The sequence below is a fragment of the Saimiri boliviensis genome, chromosome 16 (assembly GCF_048565385.1).
Source record: "Saimiri boliviensis isolate mSaiBol1 chromosome 16, mSaiBol1.pri, whole genome shotgun sequence".
NCBI lineage: Eukaryota > Metazoa > Chordata > Mammalia > Primates > Cebidae > Saimiri > Saimiri boliviensis.
Window position 1 is genome coordinate 61,779,655 of NC_133464.1, and position 20,865 is coordinate 61,800,519.

Consider the following 20,865-nt stretch of genomic DNA (forward strand, 5'->3'; position numbering starts at 1 on the left):
GGTTTCACTGTGGTGGCCAGGCTGGTCCCTAACTCCTGGCTTCAAATGATCCGCCCACAGCAGCCTCCGAAAGTGGAGGGATTACAGGTGTGAGCCACCATGCCTGGCCAATATTTTATATATAGTTTTAATAAAATATAAGCCTCTTCCTTCAGCGTAGGTTGGCCATAAAGCTTAGGCAATATGGAGACTATGAAATAAACACGGGAACTGTAATCCAGGCCAATGGCAAGTTACTTGATCTCTCTGAGTCTCATCTATAAAATGGGCGTAATATCCACCTTTTGAAGATTTTGAATAAAAAGTTTTGTTTAACCATTTAGTAATGGTATCTGCTATTTCAGTGATTATTGTTTGACTATAAATGACTCATGTTTATCATTTAAGTGATAAACTGCAAGATTTTTTTATTTGCAATAATGTTGATTAGACATATGCAAACTACCTGTAATAAAAAGACATATTGATTTCAGCTTGCACAGAAGATGGGATTTCCACCTAATATTGTGGATTCAGCAGCAGAAAACATGGTCAAGCTTTACAGCCTTTTTCTGAAATACGATGCAACCATGATAGAAATAAATCCAATGGTGGAAGATTCAGATGGAGCTGGTAAAGTATCTTCTTTTGTCAAACATGATTATACATTTTTTCCTTTGTCATATGTTTCCCATGGAAGTTAAAGTCATAGAAGTTAAACTTCTACCTATGTAGAAGCTTATTTTTATAACAAATAGAATCATTATGAAAAAATATTAAACCCATTTAAACAAACTATTAAACCCATTAAAACAATGAAAAGCAAAACTAACTAACTAACTAACTAACTAACTAACTAACTAAATAAATACACACACACCTTATAGAGACAGAGGGGTCAGAACTGCCCAAAACAGTGACTATCAGCCACATGTAGTTATTTAAATTAAAATTAATTAAAGTTATGTAAGATTTAAAAATTGATTTAGTTGCACTAGTCATGGTTCAAACATTCAGTAGCTAAATGTGGTTACCATATAAAGAGAGCACATATATAGAACATTCCCATCATTGCAGAAGGTTTTATTGGGTAGTACCAGGTTAGTGTATCCAGTGTGGTGGTGATTGAGCTGTAATTTTATGGAATTGGCTATCTGGGTATATATAGATGGCCTGCTATATACATTTTGCATCTTTTTTTATTCACTTAATAATGTATCCTGGGGAACTGTTTATGTCTATGGGGTCTTTATATGTTAAGGATGTCAATCTTTTGTCTGACATTTGGCTTGAATCTTTTTCTGAGATTTTCCTTTGTTGTTTAGTGTTATTTGATTTTTGGGGAAATATTTTTGTTTTTGTATGTACTCAAATCTCATTTTGACTTCCTTGTTTTTTTTTTTTTTGAGACTGAGTCTCCCTTTGCTTTGTCGCCTAGACTGGAGTGCAATGACGTGATCTCGGTTCACTGCAATCTCCACCTCTTGGGTTCAAGTAATTCTTATGCCTCAGCTTCCCAAGTAGCTGGGACTACAGAGATGAACCACCATGCCCCGATAAAATTTTTTTTTTTTTTTTTTGAGATGGAGTCTCACTCTGTTGCCAGGCTGGAATGCAGTGGTGTGATCTTGCCTCCCTACAACCTCCACTTCCGAGGTTCATGTAATTCCCTTACCTCAGCCTCCTGAGTAGCTCGGACTACAGGCATGCGTCACCATGCTCAGCTAATTTTTGTATTTTTAGTAAAGATAGGGTTTCACTATATGGCCAGGATGGTCTAAATCTGTTGACCTTGTGATCCGCCCCCCTTGGCCTCCCAAAGTGCTGGGATTACAGGGGCGAGCCACCATGCCTGACCATTTTTTTTTTTTGTATTTTTAGTAGAGATGGGGTTTCACCATGTTGGCCAGGCTAATTTTGAACTCCTGACCTCAGGTGATGTGCCTGCCTCAGCCTCCCAAAGTGCTGGGATTACAGGTGTGAGCCACTGTGCCTGGCCGACTTCTATTACTTTTATGCTGAGAGACTTTTTTTTTTTTTCCATCTTAAGATCAGTAAATAGTCATCCTCAGTGTGTTCTCTTTTTTGGGGGAGGGGGTGTTTGTTTAGGCAGAGATGTTTTATTTATTTTTTTTATTTTTATTTTTTTTTTTTTGAGACGGAGTTTCGCTCTTGTTACCCAGGCTGGAGTGCAATGGCGCGATCTCGGCTCACCGCAACCTCCGCCTCCTGGGCTCAGGCAATTCTCCTGCCTCAGCCTCCTGAGTAGCTGGGATTACAGGCACGTGCCACCATGCCCAGCTAATTTTTTATATTTTTAGTAGAGACGGGGTTTCACCATGTTGACCAGGATGGTCTCGATCTCTCGACCTCGTGATCCACCCGCCTCGGCCTCCCAAAGTGCTGGGATTACAGGCTTGAGCCACCGCGCCCGGCCGTTTTATTTTTTAATTGTTTCATTTTTTACTTTTAAGTCTTTAATCAATTAAGATTTTACTTTAGCTTTATGTTTTATTTTTTAGAGTATCTTATTCTAGTTTTAGTGAAGCTAAAGTAAAGTTTCTGCAGTGAGAACTTTATTTTCTTTTTTAAAGCTTTTTAGTAAAGCTAAAGTTCTGCAGTCAGATTAAACTGTGGCATTAAGGTACTCTAAAAAACTCTAATAGTAAACTGCATAGACACACTTGGAATTTAAAGTCCAAATGTGATAAAGTCCAAAGTGAGAACAGAAGTCCCAAGTCAAATTCTCTTCTTTGAGTTAGAAGTTTAGAGAAATTAATATTCTCTCTAATTTATTGTTTGACTGAATGTTAGCTAGAGGAATTACAAATTCTGGGTGGAGTGAGATTATTTCTGCTGTGGCAATTTGGATTATTTTGCATGGGAATGGGTTGAGTTTCTTCATGATCTCAGAAGTTATTATTGTTTGAATTTTAAGTCTCTTACGTGCCTCACATTTGAAGAAGTTTTATATATATATATATAATATGTATATATATATATATTTTATATATATATATATAATATATATATATATATAATATATATATATATATATATATAAAAGTTTATCACAGGTTTGACTCCTCAATTACCAAATTTTGGGGGAAAAACACTCCAAAACCCTAGCCATTCATTGGGAACAATTATTCAAAGTATTATTATGTTCCCAGAACCTTGGCCTTACTTTTATCAAAGGTTGTGGGAGAAACTCAGTGATACCTGAGTGAAAGAGAGTAGACAGGTACTGGTCTCACCAGAATACTAGTTATCCTGATTATTTCCCTGTGGACTTAAACTCAGGACAAATCTCCAAGCAAAAATTAATTTTGATACTATGCATTCATGATTTCCAGAGGGGAGAACTACCAGTGTGTGATCTCCCCTGTTGAGCACCGTGATTTTGGTACCTCAGTGTGAACTGAGTATGGGTTCCGCTGATATTCTACCCACGCTCGCCTGTGAGTATGTATTGTCAGTGGCTGCGTCTACTGCCTGTTACAGAGCTTCTGCCTAAGAAATCTCTTTCCTAGGGATTTCACGCTATTTTTCCATTGGAGAATTGCCCTCAGCTGCTTCCTCAGCAGGCCTTGATCTCTAGAGTGTACTCTAGAGGACTCACAAGGACTGCTGCCTTCACTAGGTGTTCCTCATGTGCCCGCCTTTTTAAAAAATTTAATGGGCATGTATATAACCCTTTAACCAACATTTAGAAAAACACTTTTTAAAATCCAAATACAGATTTAAAAAAACTGAAATACTGAGTCACAAATTGAAAAGTATCAACAAGTATCCAAGAATTCATAACATAGGTAATGGTCTTTAAACACAAAACAATACCATTGGAAATTGATATAAAATATTATGTTTTTGAATTTTTTGAAACACAGTCTTACTCTGTTGCCCAGGCTGGAGTACAATGACACAATCACAGATCACTGCAGCCTTAACCTTCTGGGCTCAAGCGAACTTCCCTCTTTAGCCTCTTGAGTAGCTGGGACTACAGGTGAATGCCACCATGCCTGGCTAATTTTTTTAAAAAAATTTTTATAGAGACAGGCTCCCACTATGTTTCCTAGGCTTGTCTCCAACTCCTGGGCTGAAGCAGTCCTCCCACCTCAGCCTCCCAATGTACTGGCATTACAGGTGTGAGCCATCACACGCAGCCAATTTTCTTTTAATTTAAAGAAAATACTTTCAAATAGTTTATGAATTCATGAAGAATTAATAATGGAAATGAGAAAATATTTCAAACTGAAAAACTAACTACAAGGAATGTAGTGTTCATTGTGGGGAATACTCAAAAGTGGTCAGTTTATTAATATTTAGGTTGTTGCAAAAGTAATTGCAGTTTTTGCCATTAAGAAAAAGTCAATTACTTTTGCACCAGCTTATATAACTTAAATGTAATTATTTAAGGATTAACTAAAAACTTTCCAAGAACCATCCAAGAGTGGATCCTTGTGCAATTTATATAGAAAGTAAAAAGGATAAGAATTGTCGATTTTTTTTCTGTTCAGCCGCCTTAATTTAATTTAATGGGTGATGTTTTGCTGAACTAAGTCATTCCTCACTATAAATATGGTACTGTGTGGCCTTTTTTCCCCCTTAATCTTTAATTTTGATACAGAAGTAAACAGTATAAGGAACACCCAAATTCTCTTTATTCAACATTGCCATTTGTTTACATTTTACCCTATTTTATTCTCTGTCTGCTCTCTTTCTGTCTGCATACACATAAAAAAATATATATATGTATATTTATACACACACACATGCATGTGTGTATATATATATATTTGGAACCATTGAGAGTAAGATGGAGATTCTGTTTTCCTAGTGTCTAAAAACAAGAACATTCTCTTATATAACCTGACTACATTTATTAAAACCAAGAAATTTAATACTGAGAAAATATTATCTAATTCATAATGCATATTCAGAAGTAGCCAGGTGTCCTAGTAATGTCCTTTATCACACATTGAATTTAGTTGTCACATCCATTTGACCTTGAACAGATCTTTGTTTTGTCTGGGTTTATAGTTTTATAACCTTATACGCCAAACCCTGACACCTCAAAATATCTCCCAGAGACAGATGTGAAATGTAGGCAATAATGTATGCTGACAATTCTGAAGACATTTCTATTTTCATTTTACCAACAATTTTAAAGCTAACTTGCTTAGTAAAGGTTTACTTAAGTCATATGAACTTAAAAATTGCTTGGACTTATTTACTTAATTTATGCTCACTCTTACTTATAAACCAGTTTGATAGATACAACATATAACAATAAGTGCACATACAAATAGACACATTTAGACATGTATACACACACACAAATGAAAATCCAATAGTGTTTACCTTGGAACTCTAGCCATGAGATAGCGGTACAAACTCAGTGGTTTTACATGGTTATACTTTGTTTACCTGATAGGTAATCCACTAAAAGCTGTGAACCAAAACTTTGAGTAAAGCAGTTTTCATGGCAATTTGGTTTTTTTTTAAGGCCAAACCTCCCCAGAACACTGTGGCCAAACATCATCAAAGGAGAATATCACATACTAACCAGGCCCAACCCTGAGTAGGATAGCAGCACCAAAGCCTGGATACATGCAACTCCATCCCACTTTTTCATTCAACAGCAAATTCCAGATTCCAAACCATGCTGGAACCAAACGGTGTTGCGAAAGTGTATCATTTTACCAAATTCCAATTTCGTATGACTATATAAAACACACACAATCACCCAAACACAATCCAACTGCTACAGCAACAAATAAGCTCCGAGAATATCCACACGGAAACACTTGGGGTGCTTCCTCTCTCCGTCAGTTGGACTTGGTCAACTGCAAACAAAAATTTATTAGGAATTTCCCAAATTGAGAGGAGCTGATCTCACTGTCTGGTACCCACAAAAGATATTCACTTGCCTGGACACAACCCACAATTACAAAAAAAAAGCCCCCAACAATGTTCATACTGATGAAAGTTAGGGTGCTTCCCTTCTCAGTCATTTGGTCTTGTTCAACCTACAAATGAAAATTCTTTTAAAACTTTCCCAAATTGAGAGGAGCAAATCCTGCCATCTGGATCCACAAAGGACACTCACTTACATGGATGCTGATGTTAGGTTTCAAAGACAGTTCTAATGAGGCAATAAGGAAGGTGGTTGGGCCAGCTGTGATGGGGCCAGAGAGAAACTGATACCTTCAGCCAAAATTGGGCGGACAGCTGCTTAGGAGGGCTTCTGAGACTCCTGGCCCATATCAGCAGAGTCACAAGCAGCATGTTCCTGTTCAACAAACCAAAATCCATTACAGAAACACCAGGGGTTTGTTTGCCACACAGAAAACCAATTACTAAGATGACAAGTATTGCAAGGAAGAGGGCTTTAATCAGGTGTTGCAACTGAGGAGATGGGAGGTCAGTCTCAAATCCATCTCCCTGTCTGGCTAAAACTAGGGGTTTATACAGCAGGGAAAAAAATGTAACAATATGTAAAAAAATAGGAACTAGGGAGGGTCAAGAAAGCAGTCATGATGAATGAGGGTTCCAGAGTCTCATTGTCTGGATGTGGCGATCTGGTGAGTTTCAGTTCTTTGATAGATTTTTTTTTGAGAGGCCTGAAGGTCCCTTCCTGAAGAAGGAACTCAGATAAAATAAATACAAGTTTCAAACTTTAAGACCAGAAAGGTCCATTTCACTGTTTATCCAGAAGAGCAATCTATGGGACTGTTGGTTTGCTTTCAGTTTGCTCATATATTTTTGTTGTTCTTTCCTACCCATAGATCAAGATTTACCAACATTGGCACTATTGACATTGTAGGGTAGGTTGATTTTTTTGTTATGGGAGGCTGTCCTGTGCTTGGTAGGATGTTTTTCAGGATGTTTACCCAGTAGCATTCAGATGCCAGTAGCAACCTCCGTTTATGACAACCAAAAATGCCTCCAGACATTTCCTGATGTCCCCAGTGAGACAAAACTGCCCCTTGTTGACATTCACTACTTTAGATTCAAGTTTCCACCTATTATATCCCTTGAACCTGAAGAACTTTCTCTTAGCACAGTTCTGCTAGTGATGAATTTTGTTGCCATTAGTCTGAAAATGTCTTTATTTTGTCTTTCTTTTGAGGTATATTTTCACTGGATATAGAATCTTAGCTTGATATATTTTTCTTTCATCACTTTTTTCCTGACCCATTCTCCTGTTTTTCCAGTTTCGTGTTAGACTTCTTAATACTGTCCAAGAGGTCACTGCGGTGCAGTTTTTTTTCTTTTCTTTTTTCTTCTACAGATTGGATAATTTCTCTTTGTCTTCAGGTTCACTGACCCATCACCAGTCTGCTGTTAAGTTCATCCAGTGAATTTTTCATTTCAGATATCATACTTTTTAGTTCTAGATTTTCCATTTTGTTCCCTTTTATAGTTTTATTTTCTGCTAAGATTACCTGTGTGTTCATTTATTATGACCATATTTTCTCTTAAATCTTTAAACATGTTTTAAAAAGTTAATGATAGTCTCCTCTTTATTCCTAGTCTGGGTTACCTTGGGTTTAGTTTCAGTTGACTGTTTTTTCTCTTTACTAGTGGTCACATTTCCCTGTTTCATTACAGATCTGGTAATTTTGACTTGTTTTCTATACATTTTGGGAGGTATGGTATAAAGAGTGAATTCTATTATCTTCCTCTGAAAGAATATTGATTTTTGTTATTGGTACTTAACTTGGGCTCCAAACTTCGTCTTCTGTGTTGGGCAGCTGCTGAAATTGCTCACTTCTTTCAACCCTTTATCTTTTCAGGAATTGCAAGGAGAATGTTATAGTTAGATTGGAGTCAGGAATGGGTAGAGTGCTAAAGGTGAAGTTAGAGAGGTGACCTTTGTAAGAGCCATTTCGGTAGAGTGCTGGAGGTAAAAGCCTAATTAGAGTGGGTGTAAGAGAGAATGGCAGGAAAAAAATTTGTTAAAAGGAGTTTAAACATGGGGATTGACATTTAATAAATATTTTAGGCTTTATGGACCACATATAATCTTGGGTGCTGCTGTTTTTCTTCTTGTTCTTCCTTTTCCCTTTTGTCTTCATAATCCTTTAAAAGCATAGAACCCATTCTTAGCTTACCGGCCATTTGAAAACAGACACAGACTGGGCTCAGTGGCTCATGCTTTTAATCCCAGCATTTTGGGAGGCTGAGGTGGGCAGATTACTTGAGGTCAGGAGTTCAAGACCAGCCTGGCCAACTTTGCAAAACCCTTTCTCTACTAAAAATACAAAAATTAACTGGGCATTGTGGTGCACACCTATATTTCCAGTTACTTGGAAGGCTGAAGCGTGAGAATTGCTTGATCTGGGAGGTGGAGGTTACAGTAAGCCAAGATCACGCCTTTACACTCTAGCCTGGGTATCAAAAAATAAAAATAAAGATAAAAACAGGCACAGGCCAAATCTGGCTGTAGTTTGCTCACCTGTCTATTTCTTGTTTTCCCAGAGATCCTTGTTCTGAGACCCCTCTTTTAACTAGACAAATCTTCAAGGAGTTTTGCTGTGTAGTGAAGAGTAAGGGGGAGATGGGAGTTAAAATAATTTTTTTTCTTTTTATTAAGCTGAGGAAATAAAACTTTTAGCAAGTTGGCAAGATTTAGTCAATAGAAAGGTAAGGGAGAGGCAGATTTATAATGTAGGAGAGATGGAATTGCTGGAACACTATTTTTGAGTGTATGAGAGGATATGGGATATGGGGCCAAAGTGATAGGGCTAGCTGGAAACAAGGATAGTTAATTTTTGACAATTTTAAAATAATTTAAAATATTTTTGAGATTTTTTTTCTTTAGTGCATAGCATGGACGTAGACTCAGTAACTTTGTTAGGGCAGTTTTAATTCCCAAATACTCTTTTTTTAAGGAACAGTTTGAATTCATGGTGAACATAAATTGAAATACTTTCAGTAAATAACAAAATTAACATGTGTCTTTTCCCTAAATGAAAGACTATTTGATACTTTATTGTATCTGCCTTGAAATTAAGGTCATTTTCTTTTTTTTCCTTCAAAGTATTGTGTATGGATGCAAAGATCAATTTTGACTCTAATTCAGCCTATCGCCAAAAGAAAATCTTTGATCTACAAGACTGGACCCAGGAGGATGAAAGAGACAAAGATGCTGCTAAGGCACATCTCAACTACATTGGCCTTGATGGAAATATAGGCTGCCTAGGTACCATATGTGTTTATGTTATAGTTGGATTCACTAAGTTTAATTTGGATTTACTAAGTTTAATTTATTTTCGCTCTGTTTGTTGCTTATACAAATCACTTCCCCCATATAGTAAATGGTGCTGGTTTGGCTATGGCCACAATGGATATAATAAAACTTCATGGAGGGACTCCAGCCAACTTCCTTGATGTTGGTGGTGGTGCTACAGTCCATCAAGTAACAGAAGCGTTTAAGCTTATCACTTCAGATAAAAAGGTAAGGGCAGGGCTTGTTGTGTTTTTATATCATATAACTATATAAAATAAACACATTGAAAAAATCTGTATTTTTTATACCTTAGAATTCATATATATGTCTTTTAATATATATATTTTGAGTCCTTTTTTGCCATATCTTGAATTTTTTTGCAATTTACCAAGATACTCTTCTAAAACATTCATTTTAATGTTTGTTTAATCTGTCATTATAAATGTGCCGTGATTTAGAGCTATGTATTTATTAATGATTATCAAAGTACAAGGGATGTTAATTATCATAATTCAATAGACATATGTATTATTAATCACTAGATATTTGTTAAGGAATGCATCTATTGTGTGGCCAATGTAGATTTTGTAAGGCTTTCAGAAAAGATAGTAATCTCTGTGGAACTAGTCTTACAGGATTTAGGCCGAGAATTCTTCATTGATAGGGATCATATCTTATTAATTGTTGCTTCTCCTTGTGTCTGGTAAAATGCCCAGTACTACTGGACATAGACTGAGAATTCTTCATTGATAAGGATCATACCTTATTAATTGTTGCTTCTCCTAGTGTCTGGTAAAATGCCCAGTACTAGTGGATGTAGACTGAGAATTCTTCATTGATAGGGATCATATATTTTCTTTTTTTTTGAGACGGAGTTTCGCTCTTGTTACCCAGGCTGGAGTGCAATGGCACGATCTTGGCTCACCGTAACCTCCGCCTCCTGGGTTCAGGCAATTCTCCTGCCTCAGCCTCCTGAGTAGCTGGGATTACAGGCACGGGCCACCATGCCCAGCTAATTTTTTGTATTTTTAGTAGAGACGGGGTTTCACCATGTTGACCAGGATGGTCTCGATCTCTTGACCTCGTGATCCACCCGCCTCGGCCTCCCAAAGTGCTGGGATTACAGGCTTGAGCCACCGCGCCCGGCGATAAGGATCATATCTTATTCATCGTTGCTTCTCCTAGTGTTTGGTAAAATGCCCAGTACATATGCAGGCCATTAATCAATATTTATTATTGGTGATGCTGCTGCCAATGTATATTTTTATATGTGGTGTTAGACTGTAGAATTGTTTAAAATATAAATTTATTTCACTGCCTTTCCCTTTGAGTCTACAGACTTATTTTCCATATTAATTAATTTTACAAAGAGGATGAAACTAAAATGAGTTGTAAAATGTGTGTTATTTCCCTTTTTTAGTAATTACTCAAAAAATGTAAACATTTTATGGGAACTATATTTCTGTAGCTTCTTTTGACTTGAGAAGCATAGTATTAAAGACAATCTAATTATCTAACTGTTGAGTACTTACTAAGGTGAATTAGAATTCTAGTTGCTTATTTTTCTAAGCATGGCTTTTAGGGCCCAGGTGCAAAAATGGAGAAAAGTATATGAAGAGTTACAGTGTAGGGGACTGACCTGATGGGCATCAGAGTTGGAAATAGAACGGGAACCCACTGTGTCAATGTGGATAGCATTGAAGTGGCCATATGTTTTGTGATGATCACTGTACTTGGACTTGGGAATCATGGGCCCTTCTCTTAAGTTACTTAAAGTTTTACTGGAGTGGTTGACAGTAGCACTGTGGAAGGACAGAAGACAGAGGCAAGAACTGGGAGAATCAGGGTGGCCTTCACTGAATGAATGTTACTTTGTGCAGTCTTGAAAATTAAATGAGAGCATGAGGAAGAAAATATACAAATACATGGAATCCAGAGAGGGCCATTATGTTCATCTGTGGTAAGATGCTTATGTGTAAAGAATATGGCATTATTGGGATAAATGATAAGAAATGATGTTAGCAGATTGCGACCACATTTGTGAGGATCCCTATATCTATAGTTAAGGAATTTGGATTTTAACTCCTTACCCCACCACATACACAAATACATATATCTATCCCCTGCCTTTTTGTTTTTTATTTTAAAGAAAATTTTAGAAGATTAGTAGAGAGTGGAATGAAGAGTAGGGAGACACTGACAGGAGAGATCAATTTGGAAGAGAATTCATTTATGAATTCTCTTGTCATGGTAGAGATCCCTGACAAAGACAGTATCAGTAAGAATAAAGCAAAGAAACAAAAGAACCTAACTTAGAGGCATTTCTGAGATAAGTTCCTTAAATTCATTTTTTTTTGGTTTCTTTTCTGAGAGCCTTATAGAAGGGTTGTTAACATTAGGACTTTGGGCTGGGGAGAATCATTGGGTGGTGATGCCTTTCATACTGTCAGAGGCAAAGTAAAGGAATAGGTATTTCGGAATGAATGTCAAGTTTGGATTCTGGTGACTATATCTAGTAGACAGTTGGTTGAAAAGATACTGTATTTCCTATAGTGGAGAAAAGTTGGAAGTCTCAGGAGTTGGTGAGGTGAACCATGCAAGTGAGATAAGGAACCAAGAATGGAACCTGGCCCCTCCATTCTTGTTGAAGGATTGAATAGAGAAAGAAAACCCAAATGAAAAACACAGAACAAATGACAGAGATGGGAGCAGATCAGGAGAGAGTGGTGACTTCGAAGGTCCAAAGTGAAGAGTTTTGAGAAGTAAGGCATTGGGAGACAATGTCAAATGCTTGTGGGGAGCATTCAGACAGAGTAAGGACTGAAAGAGGTGAGTGGGGACCTTAGTAAGAATAGTCCAACAGATGAGGAATAGGCCAGATTATAATGGATCAATTTGATGAGGAATTGAGGGAGTACAGACATCCAGGAGAGATTACTCTTCCAGGATTTTTTTCTTTTTAAACAAAAGTATGGAAGGGGTGTAGTATTATCAGCTAATGGCAGTAGGTTTGAGGAGAGTTTTGTGGTGTATGTTTCCTTGCTTGTTGAGAAGATCAAGAACATGAGCTGTTTCTAGTTGAAGGAAGAGAAGAGGTTTGAAAGAGTGAACATAGCTAGAGGCATGATGACCTGAAGAAATACAATATAGTAAGTAGATGGAGATAATGTTCTCTCCCAAGTTAGCTTTGGAAAGGTGGTTACTCCCTTCCTGAGGTGCTACTAGAAAGGAAGGTTGTATACTAAAAGTTAGAGAGCTTGAGTGGGATAGGAGGCTTATGAAGAGAGTTGAAAAGATATGACACAGACTACTAAGTTGAGGATTGCTGATGAATCATTATTTTATTGCTCTTCAGGTTATGCTAGTGTTACCAGTTTTGTTTTGCGTTTTTACTTTTCCTTGAATAAACTATGGCTGGAATCATCCAAAGACACATTGTTTGAAGTAGCATGGCAGAGGAGTAGGTATGGTAGAAGTGAGCAGGCAGGTGGCAGTGTCATTGAATTGCTCAGTCATATGTTCCAGGCTCTATAGTGAAGGAAGTCAGATCCATTGAGAGCTGATAGACTAGAAGATTACAGAGGGATTGAGGGACTAGAGGCTTTTAAGAGGAAAAGATTGGGTTTGATAGAACTAGAGGTAAAAGGCATTAAAGTGAAAGGGGAGGAGGTTGAGGAGAGAATGAGATTTATACATTTGATATTCTAGAGGGCACTCATTCTGGTCTAGTTTAGGATTTATTCATGGTAGTAATTACTTTAAATGGACTACAGGTGAAAGTGGCTTGGTAGAGTCAAGATCCAAGAACTTTAAGACTGGAGTGTTTGATGGTGCCTAATGGTAAATATGAAAACTATCTGGAATGAGGTGAGAGGGAGAGAGATGAGACATGCCAAAGGCTACTATGAGTTCTAGTCTATTATGAATTCCAGAGCTTCATTTCTTGAAGGTCTGGGAATAATAGTGGTAAGGTAAACAATGTGTAGTATAGCTCAGTGTGTCTCAACTGTTTTCATGGCATGGCATTCACAGAAGATATTTCAGTGGGGCTTTGGAAGTAGATGGAGATTGCTTGTAGTCAGAGTCCACTAGCCCTGAGGCTCCTGCTGCCTCAGAATGCTTCTAGCTGCCCCAAGCATTGAAGGGAACAATATTTTGGTATATCTATAACCTTTTTTTTTTTTTTTTTGGTTCTTTTTATTTTACTTTATTTTGTTTTTTGAGAGAGAGTTTCTCTCTTTGTTGCCCACGCTGGAGTGCAGTGGTGGGATCTTGGCTCACTACAACCTCTGCCTCCTGGGTTCAAGCGAGTCTCCTGCCTTAGACTCTCGAGTAGCTGAGATTATAGGCTTGTGCCATCATGCCCAGCTAATTTTATGTTTTTAGAAGAGGCAGGGTTTCGCCATGTTGGTCAAGCTGGTTTCAAACTCCTTACCTCAGGTGATCCGCCTGCCTCAGCCTCCCAAAGTGCTGGGGGGATTACAGGCATGAGCCACCTTGCCTGGCCCTCTGCAGCCCATTTCAGTCTCACTGTTTGAGAAGCTCTGGTGTAGCTGAGTGAACTAAACCCTCTTTTTTTAAAAAAGGAAGATTATTTGGAAAGCATAGGAGAACACTGATTCAGAACTGTCGTTGTGATGGTGAAAGAATACTGACCCAAACAGGCCCTGAGATTTGGATGTGAAATGTAGCCAGAAGAGGGCCATACAGAAGTTGGGTGAATCTTAGGGCCTAGTTTGTGTGAAAAGTTGATTACGTTGACAGGGATTATTTTGAGTTGAGCAGTTTATGCACACCTACCCCCAAAGGCCAAGGGATCTGAGAGGCCAAAGAAAGAGGCTGACAAATCCAGTTTTCAGAAAGAAACTAAATTTATATAGGGAATTAAAAACAGAAGCTATGGCTTGGGCAGCTGCGAGATGGTGGATCCCCACACTTGCCCTCCAGAAAGTATCTTTCATATAGTGAGCTTTTTTTTTTTTTTTGGTAACACCTGTGCAGCTGGTCATGTCTCAGACCCTCTTGTCAAACTTGTGACCATTGGGGAAGTTAGGTAAACATCTTTATGAGGGGTCATTTATGCTACAGGCGTTGTTTCTTTATAAGAGTTGTCAGTGCTACAGGCAGTGTTTCTTGACCTTGCTGCAGAAGGCCTTGCTCTGCAGGAGTCAAATATTCGTCATTATGACAGTTTCGCTTCAAGATGGTGTTGCTCTTGCCATGCAACACACCCTGTTCCTACAGGGATAGATGAAGAAGTGATAAGTGACAAACACTAAATTGGAGATCTTGCTCATGAGACTATCTTATAATATGATCTGGGGGTAGTCCTGTTGGTGAATGGCCAAGTATAACAGGAGAAAGTAAATGGAATTAGATTCTTTTATTAATATGATATATAGTAGAGAAGGCAATGTGAACCAGGTGTTGCAATTATCCAAGGAGGTGGAAATAAGTCCTGGTGAGCAGTGGATTACACAGACTTCAGTAAAGAGAGCTAGAGGAGGGTATGGTGGTTTGGTCTGAAAATCTTTCTGTCAAATTAATGTTTATCATGAAGCACATATACTAGTATTTTTTTGGGAAGAGAATTTAAATTTCTTTTAAATTTTAATCTATCAGAACACTTTATTCATAGGTACTGGCTATTCTGGTCAACATTTTTGGAGGAATTATGCGCTGTGATGTTATTGCACAGGGTATAGTCATGGCAGTAAAAGATTTGGAAATTAGAATCCCTGTTGTGGTACGGTTACAAGGTGAGTGTAAAAGGTATCTTGCAATTGTTCCTAATTCCTTAAAAGTTCACATTTCCATGGAGTTCAGTTAATTAAAATGTAGTTTTAAAATAGCTGCGTCTTTGAAAGTGTTACCTAATATGAAATTTAAAAACTATAGTTTTAAAAAGATTTTAACATTGGGGCAAAAATGTATATAGTTTTGCTTGGTATAATTTGATACACTTTTTACTTGTTGTGATTTGTCTTGAATTCTGATTTGCCTGAATTACCAGGGCTTTTACAGTATTTTCTTTGATTTAGAAGCATTTATGCTAAATGATGGAAGTCTCCTCTGTTGAGGTTTCATTCTTGTACCATGTTTTAGCAAAAGTTCAAATGCTTTTATGTGTGTATTTAAAACATTTATCTCTGCATAAATCATTTACAGGTACACGGGTCGATGATGCTAAGGCACTGATAGCAGACAGTGGACTTAAAATACTTGCTTGTGATGACTTGGATGAAGCTGCTAGAATGGTAAATGGGCTATGTTAATCTAAGGAGGATTTATATACACAAATTCTAAAATGAACCTGATTATTAATACAGCTAATAATTTGTGCTTCAGCTAAATATGAGTATAATGAATGGTTAAAGAAAATTATTCATGACACTTGTTGAAAGATGCTAAGGCAGACTTTATTCAGGGGGCCTGTTGCAATAAGCATAGAAACTGCTGCAGTGGAGTTTTGCAGTAGGGGAGAAAGATTGGTCCCAACTCCAAATACAACAAGGAAAAGTGGCAATTTATAACCAAGGGAGAGGGCAGTGGATGAAAATTACTGAAAGGACGCATCATGGGTAAGGGAGGATCCTGGCTAAGCTGACATAAGCAAGATTCTTGCTAAAATTGGACTATACACGGATAAATACAAAAGTCCAAACGTTAGGGCCAAGTTGAGAAGACAGTTAAAAGTAGCCTTTGGGAGGCCGAGACAGGAAGATTGCTTGAGGTCAGGAGTTTGAGACTAGCCTGGGCAATATAGAGTTTGGTCAAGGAGAGAATCTTTGTCAAAACATCTTATACCTGCGATCATCTTAACAACGGTCAGCTCCTGCCCAATCTTGTTTCGTCTGTAGTCTTACTTCCTTCCAGAACTATGATTATTTTCAAGCAAATCTCAGGCATTATATCATTTCATACATTTTCATCATGTATCTATAAAAGATAAAGGTATTCATAATGGTATAAAGGAATTACTGTTACTTGTTTTAAGTGGAGTAATGGTATTATGATTATGTTCTATAAAAAAGAATATAGTCCTTGTTGAAATTTTTGATTCTTTCATATTTTTTGTCTGAGTTCTCTGTTAGGATCAGAATAAGGCTCTGCATTGCAGTTGGTTAATATGTCACTAAGTTTCTTAATCTGTTTTCCTCTTTTTTAAAAAAAAATTTTTTTTCCTGTGGTTTATTCATTGAAAAATCCAGGTTGATGGTCCTGTTAATTTTCTGATAGTCTGGATTTTAATGGTTGCATCTTTAGGGTGTCATTCATTTAATATGTTCTCTGCCCTCTCTGTTTTTTATAAACTGAGAGTTCAGTCTATAGGCTTGACCATTTTCATATTTGATTTTGGGGAGGAGGGAACAAGAATATTTCATAGTTGGTATTGTCTAATTTCATGAAAAGGTATACAGTGTTAGATTTTTTTTGTGGTATTACTAGCCATTGACATGATAGCTTAGATCCAGTATTTTGTTTGTGTTGCAAAGTGGTGCTATTCTGCCATTCTTCACTTATTACATGTAATGCTTCTAAAAAGTAAAACTTTTGCATTTCAAACATTTATTACCATGGAGTACATTTTGCATAGGAAAAGTAAGATAATTACCTGATCCTTTGCCTTTATCGACCAGTTTTCAAAATAGTGTTTGTTCTGTTATGTCTAATAAAGGTGACCTAGGCTTTTTTCATTTTTATTTTTTATTTTCAAGTATGTGTGTATACACACACGTGCACACACATGTGTGCTCTACTAGCATACTATTTTGAACCCATGATTTAAACATTTGATGTAGTTCAGTTCATATAAGTTGTTATTGATTGAAATTGTCCAGCTTTTGGCCATTGGGAGCCCCTCTTGAGGTTAACTGCTCCATCCTTCTGACATGCCCTCTCTCTGTTATGATGAAATGTTTCAGGCTCATCTTTACATTTCTTGAGTCAGACTTGAATGAGCCCAATGGTCTTTAGAGACCACAATTTGGGCCTTATGAGTATTCATGGATACTGGGTTATTATTGTTTCTGGGCTTTTTAAGTGGCAAGTCTGAGAAAATATGTATTTTTTAAAAGAGGTAATACTTGAGTTTATACTGATATTTTCAATGCAAGCCCAGGAGTATAGATTTTTTTTTTTTTATTATCTGACATTTGTCTTCTTTAATGCCATACTATCTGACATTTGCCTTCTTTAATGCCATACTATCATAATTATTCATTTAAGCTTTGTCCCTTAGTACAGATATGACAGTTTTATAATAAGAATACCAACAGTCTGATTACTGAAATTATGTCTGCATTTCTTTCTGTCATTTAGGGTATGTCCCACAACTTACCGGATTTTAAAATTCATGTGAAATAATTCTGTGTTTTGCCCCAGCTTGATATAGTTTCATTTTTTTTAAGTGATTCCTTTAAAAAACAAAACAAAACAAAACAAAACAAAACAAAAAAAACCTTTCATTTTATATTTACACGATTCCAAAGTCAAAACTATAGAATGAGGTATTATCAGGGAATCTGGCTTTTATATATTTCCCTCTTTCCTTCTTCCTCAACAGGTAACCTTTTTACCTTTTTTAAATAAAAGTTTTCTTTTCTTTTCTTTTTTTTTTTTGAGACAGAGTCTTGCTCTGTTGCCAGGCACCAGGCTGGAGTGCAGTGGCGTGAGCTCAGCTCACTGCGACCTCTCCTCCTGGGTTCAAACAATTCTCCTGCCTCAGCCTCCCGAGTAGCTGGGACTACAGGCGCACGCCACCACGCCCAGCTGATTTTTGTATTTTTTGTAGTGACGGGGTTTCACCATGTTGGCCAGGATGGTCTTGATCTCTTGACCTCTTCATCTGCCTGCCTTGGCCTCCCAAAGTGCTGGGATTACAGGCATGAGCCACCACGCCCAGCCTTCTTTTTCTTTTTTAAGAAATTTTTGGTTTATCTTTCCACTTTTAAAAAATATAGGCTAATAGTATGTATATAACTATATATATGTGTACAGTAGTACCGCTTATCTGCAGGGGATGTGTTGCAAGACCCCCAGTGGATGCCTGAATTGCAGATCATACCAAACCCTATATATACTATGCTTTTCCCTATACTTAAAAACATACTTTTGATAAAGTTTAATTTATGTATTAGACACAGTAAGAGATTAATGACAAGAAGTAATAATAAAGTAGAACAATTATAAAAACATACTGTGATAAAGGTGAATGTGGTCTCTCTCAAAATATCTTACTGCTGTATACTCACCTTTGTGATGATAGGAGATGATAAAATGCTTACTTGGTAAGATGAACTGAGGTGAATGATGTAGGCATCGTGACGTAGTGTTAGGCTACTGTTGACCTAATGATGTGGCAGAAGGAGGGTCATCTGCTTTGGGTCATCCTGGATCATTGAGCCATGATGTTGATGGTTGGATGTCAAGAGCAGATAATGTTGATGACTAATGGAAGAGTAGCTTATACAGTGTGGATATGCTGAGCAAAGAGATGGTTCACATTCCCCTTGGAGCAGGATGGTACAAGATTTCATCACACTTTTCAGAACAACACAGTTTAAAACTTATGATTTCTTTATTTCTTAAATTTTTCATTTAATATTTTTGGACCACAGTTGACTGCAGGCAACTGAAACTATAGAAAGTGAAATTGTGGATAAGGAAGGAGAGAGTGTGTGTGTGCGTGTGTGTATGTGTGTGCACGCATGTCCCTCCCTTTTCCCACTTTAGATTAATGGTAGTGTATACTTTGTTTCTTTTACTTAACAACAGTGTGTATCAGAGAACACATCAGAGTAGATACAGAGAGATGAGAATTTTTTATTGTCTTCTGTTATGTTTATAGACATTTCATGGAACACTCTTTGGGCTCTACATCTTAATCAATACTAGACTCTTCAATTTTTTTTTTTTTTTTTTTTTTTTTTTTTAAGAAAGAGCCTTGCTCTTTCACCCAGGCTGGAGTGCAGTGGCGTGATCTCAGCTTGTTATACCCGAGCGAGTTTAAAACAGAAGTGCCACGCTCTGAGTTTGTTGAGAGTCCACTTTTAATGGCTGGTGTGCGAGAGTCAGCTAGAGCTCAAACCTCTCGGCCAAGAACAAAGGGCGATCAACATTTTTGTACCAGTTTAAGATCAAGGGGCGGTAAGCAGATATTATAGAAGCAGAAGGAGCAGGTTAGGGGAAGGGGGGGATTCCTAACAACAAAATTGTATTTAAAGTTATTTTTTACTCAGGATGTGGGATAGGCAGTTACACAGTTGCAGGTACAGGATGTATGGGCCAGTGAGCCTGGTTTCTCAGAAAATTGTTTAGAAGATGCCAGGTGTCTCAGACCACAAGCTCTTGGAACAGAATGCCCTGCATAGCTCAGGGTGGGCAAAATGGAATCGGCAGGATTGTTCAAAATGTATTCATCACAGCCGAGCTAGGGTATTTCAAGCTCACTGTAACCTCTGCCTCCCAGGTTCAAGCATTTCTTGTATCTCAGCCTCCCAAGTAGCTGGGACTAGAGGTGCGTGCCACCATGCCCAGCTGATTTTTGTATTTCTAGTAGAGATGGGGTTTTGCTATGTTGGCCAGGCTGATCTCGAACTCCTGACCTCATATGATCTGCCCATCTCAGCCTCCCAAAATGCTGGGATTACATGCATGAGCCACCACTCCCAGCCAGACTCTTGAATTGCTGTCATTTCACAAGAATAATAAAAGTTTTATATCCTTCTTTGGGAAAGTACTTACTAGTAAATAAAATTTAACTGTAGTTTAGAGACAGAAGATTTTAAACTCAAACCTGAGTTAAAATTAAAGATTTGGGGCAAGGGAATAATAGGAGTAAATATTTCAGAAAGCCTGTTTTGACTTTGAGATGTGGGATATATTGAAGGGAAGAGATGAGAGATAGTAGGAGTCCGTCTAGTGCAATACTTAGATATGAGGTAAGGTGAAGGTAATAAATAGGTTATAACTTGTCTCTGAAAGTGTACTTTTTTGCAATGAAAGCTTGAGTTAAGAAAAGCTTGGAGGACATGGAAAAGGAGAAGAACTAGTAGGACCTTGATCAAATAGATCACGAGGTAAATGTGAACAGTTGATTTAAGTTGTGACTACAGTGTTTTTCATTGACTGGCAGATTATAGAAGTCATAACAATAATAATATTGCATGTGATGATGATACTGTCAGTCACTATCATTTATTACTTACTGGGCATGCAATGCTAAGCTGTTTTCTTCAAGGATTATCTCATTTAATATGAATTTGGTGATAAGATTTTTATTTTTATAGATGAAGAAACAGGCTAGATAAGTTAACTTATTCAAGTTTATATGTCATAAGCATCAGAGGGGGGATTTGAATCCAAGATACCTAACTTCGAAGTCCTTTCTTAACTGTTTTACTGGGGAAGAGAGAAGCTGAGGGTTTTTTGTTGTTGTTGTTGTTGTTTTTGGTGTTAAACATGTCTAAATTTGCATGATGTTTTATGTGGTAACAGGTGGATATTTTTATACAGATTGGAACTCAGGTTAGCATTGTTAACTTACTGACAAAAAGTAAAATACTGGCCGGGCGCGGTGGCTCAAGCCTGTAATCCCAGCACTTTGGGAGGTCGAGGCGAGTGGATCACGAGGTCAAGAGATCGAG

General features: G+C 37.5%; 1 protein-coding gene across 4 annotated transcripts in view; it reads left to right on the forward strand.

Annotated features, from left to right (window-relative positions):
* Positions 1-20,865, forward strand: part of SUCLA2 (succinate-CoA ligase ADP-forming subunit beta) — a 72,489-nt gene that overhangs the window by 50,086 nt on the left and 1,538 nt on the right. For all 4 annotated transcript variants that reach the window (XM_074387710.1, XM_074387709.1, XM_003942213.3 and 1 more), the window contains 5 exons: positions 474-612; positions 9,029-9,190; positions 9,303-9,445; positions 14,856-14,976; positions 15,386-15,474. In XM_074387710.1, coding sequence (XP_074243811.1) covers positions 474-612; positions 9,029-9,190; positions 9,303-9,445; positions 14,856-14,976; positions 15,386-15,474 — 654 coding nt within the window. The remainder of the gene's footprint in view (positions 1-473; positions 613-9,028; positions 9,191-9,302; positions 9,446-14,855; positions 14,977-15,385; positions 15,475-20,865) is intronic.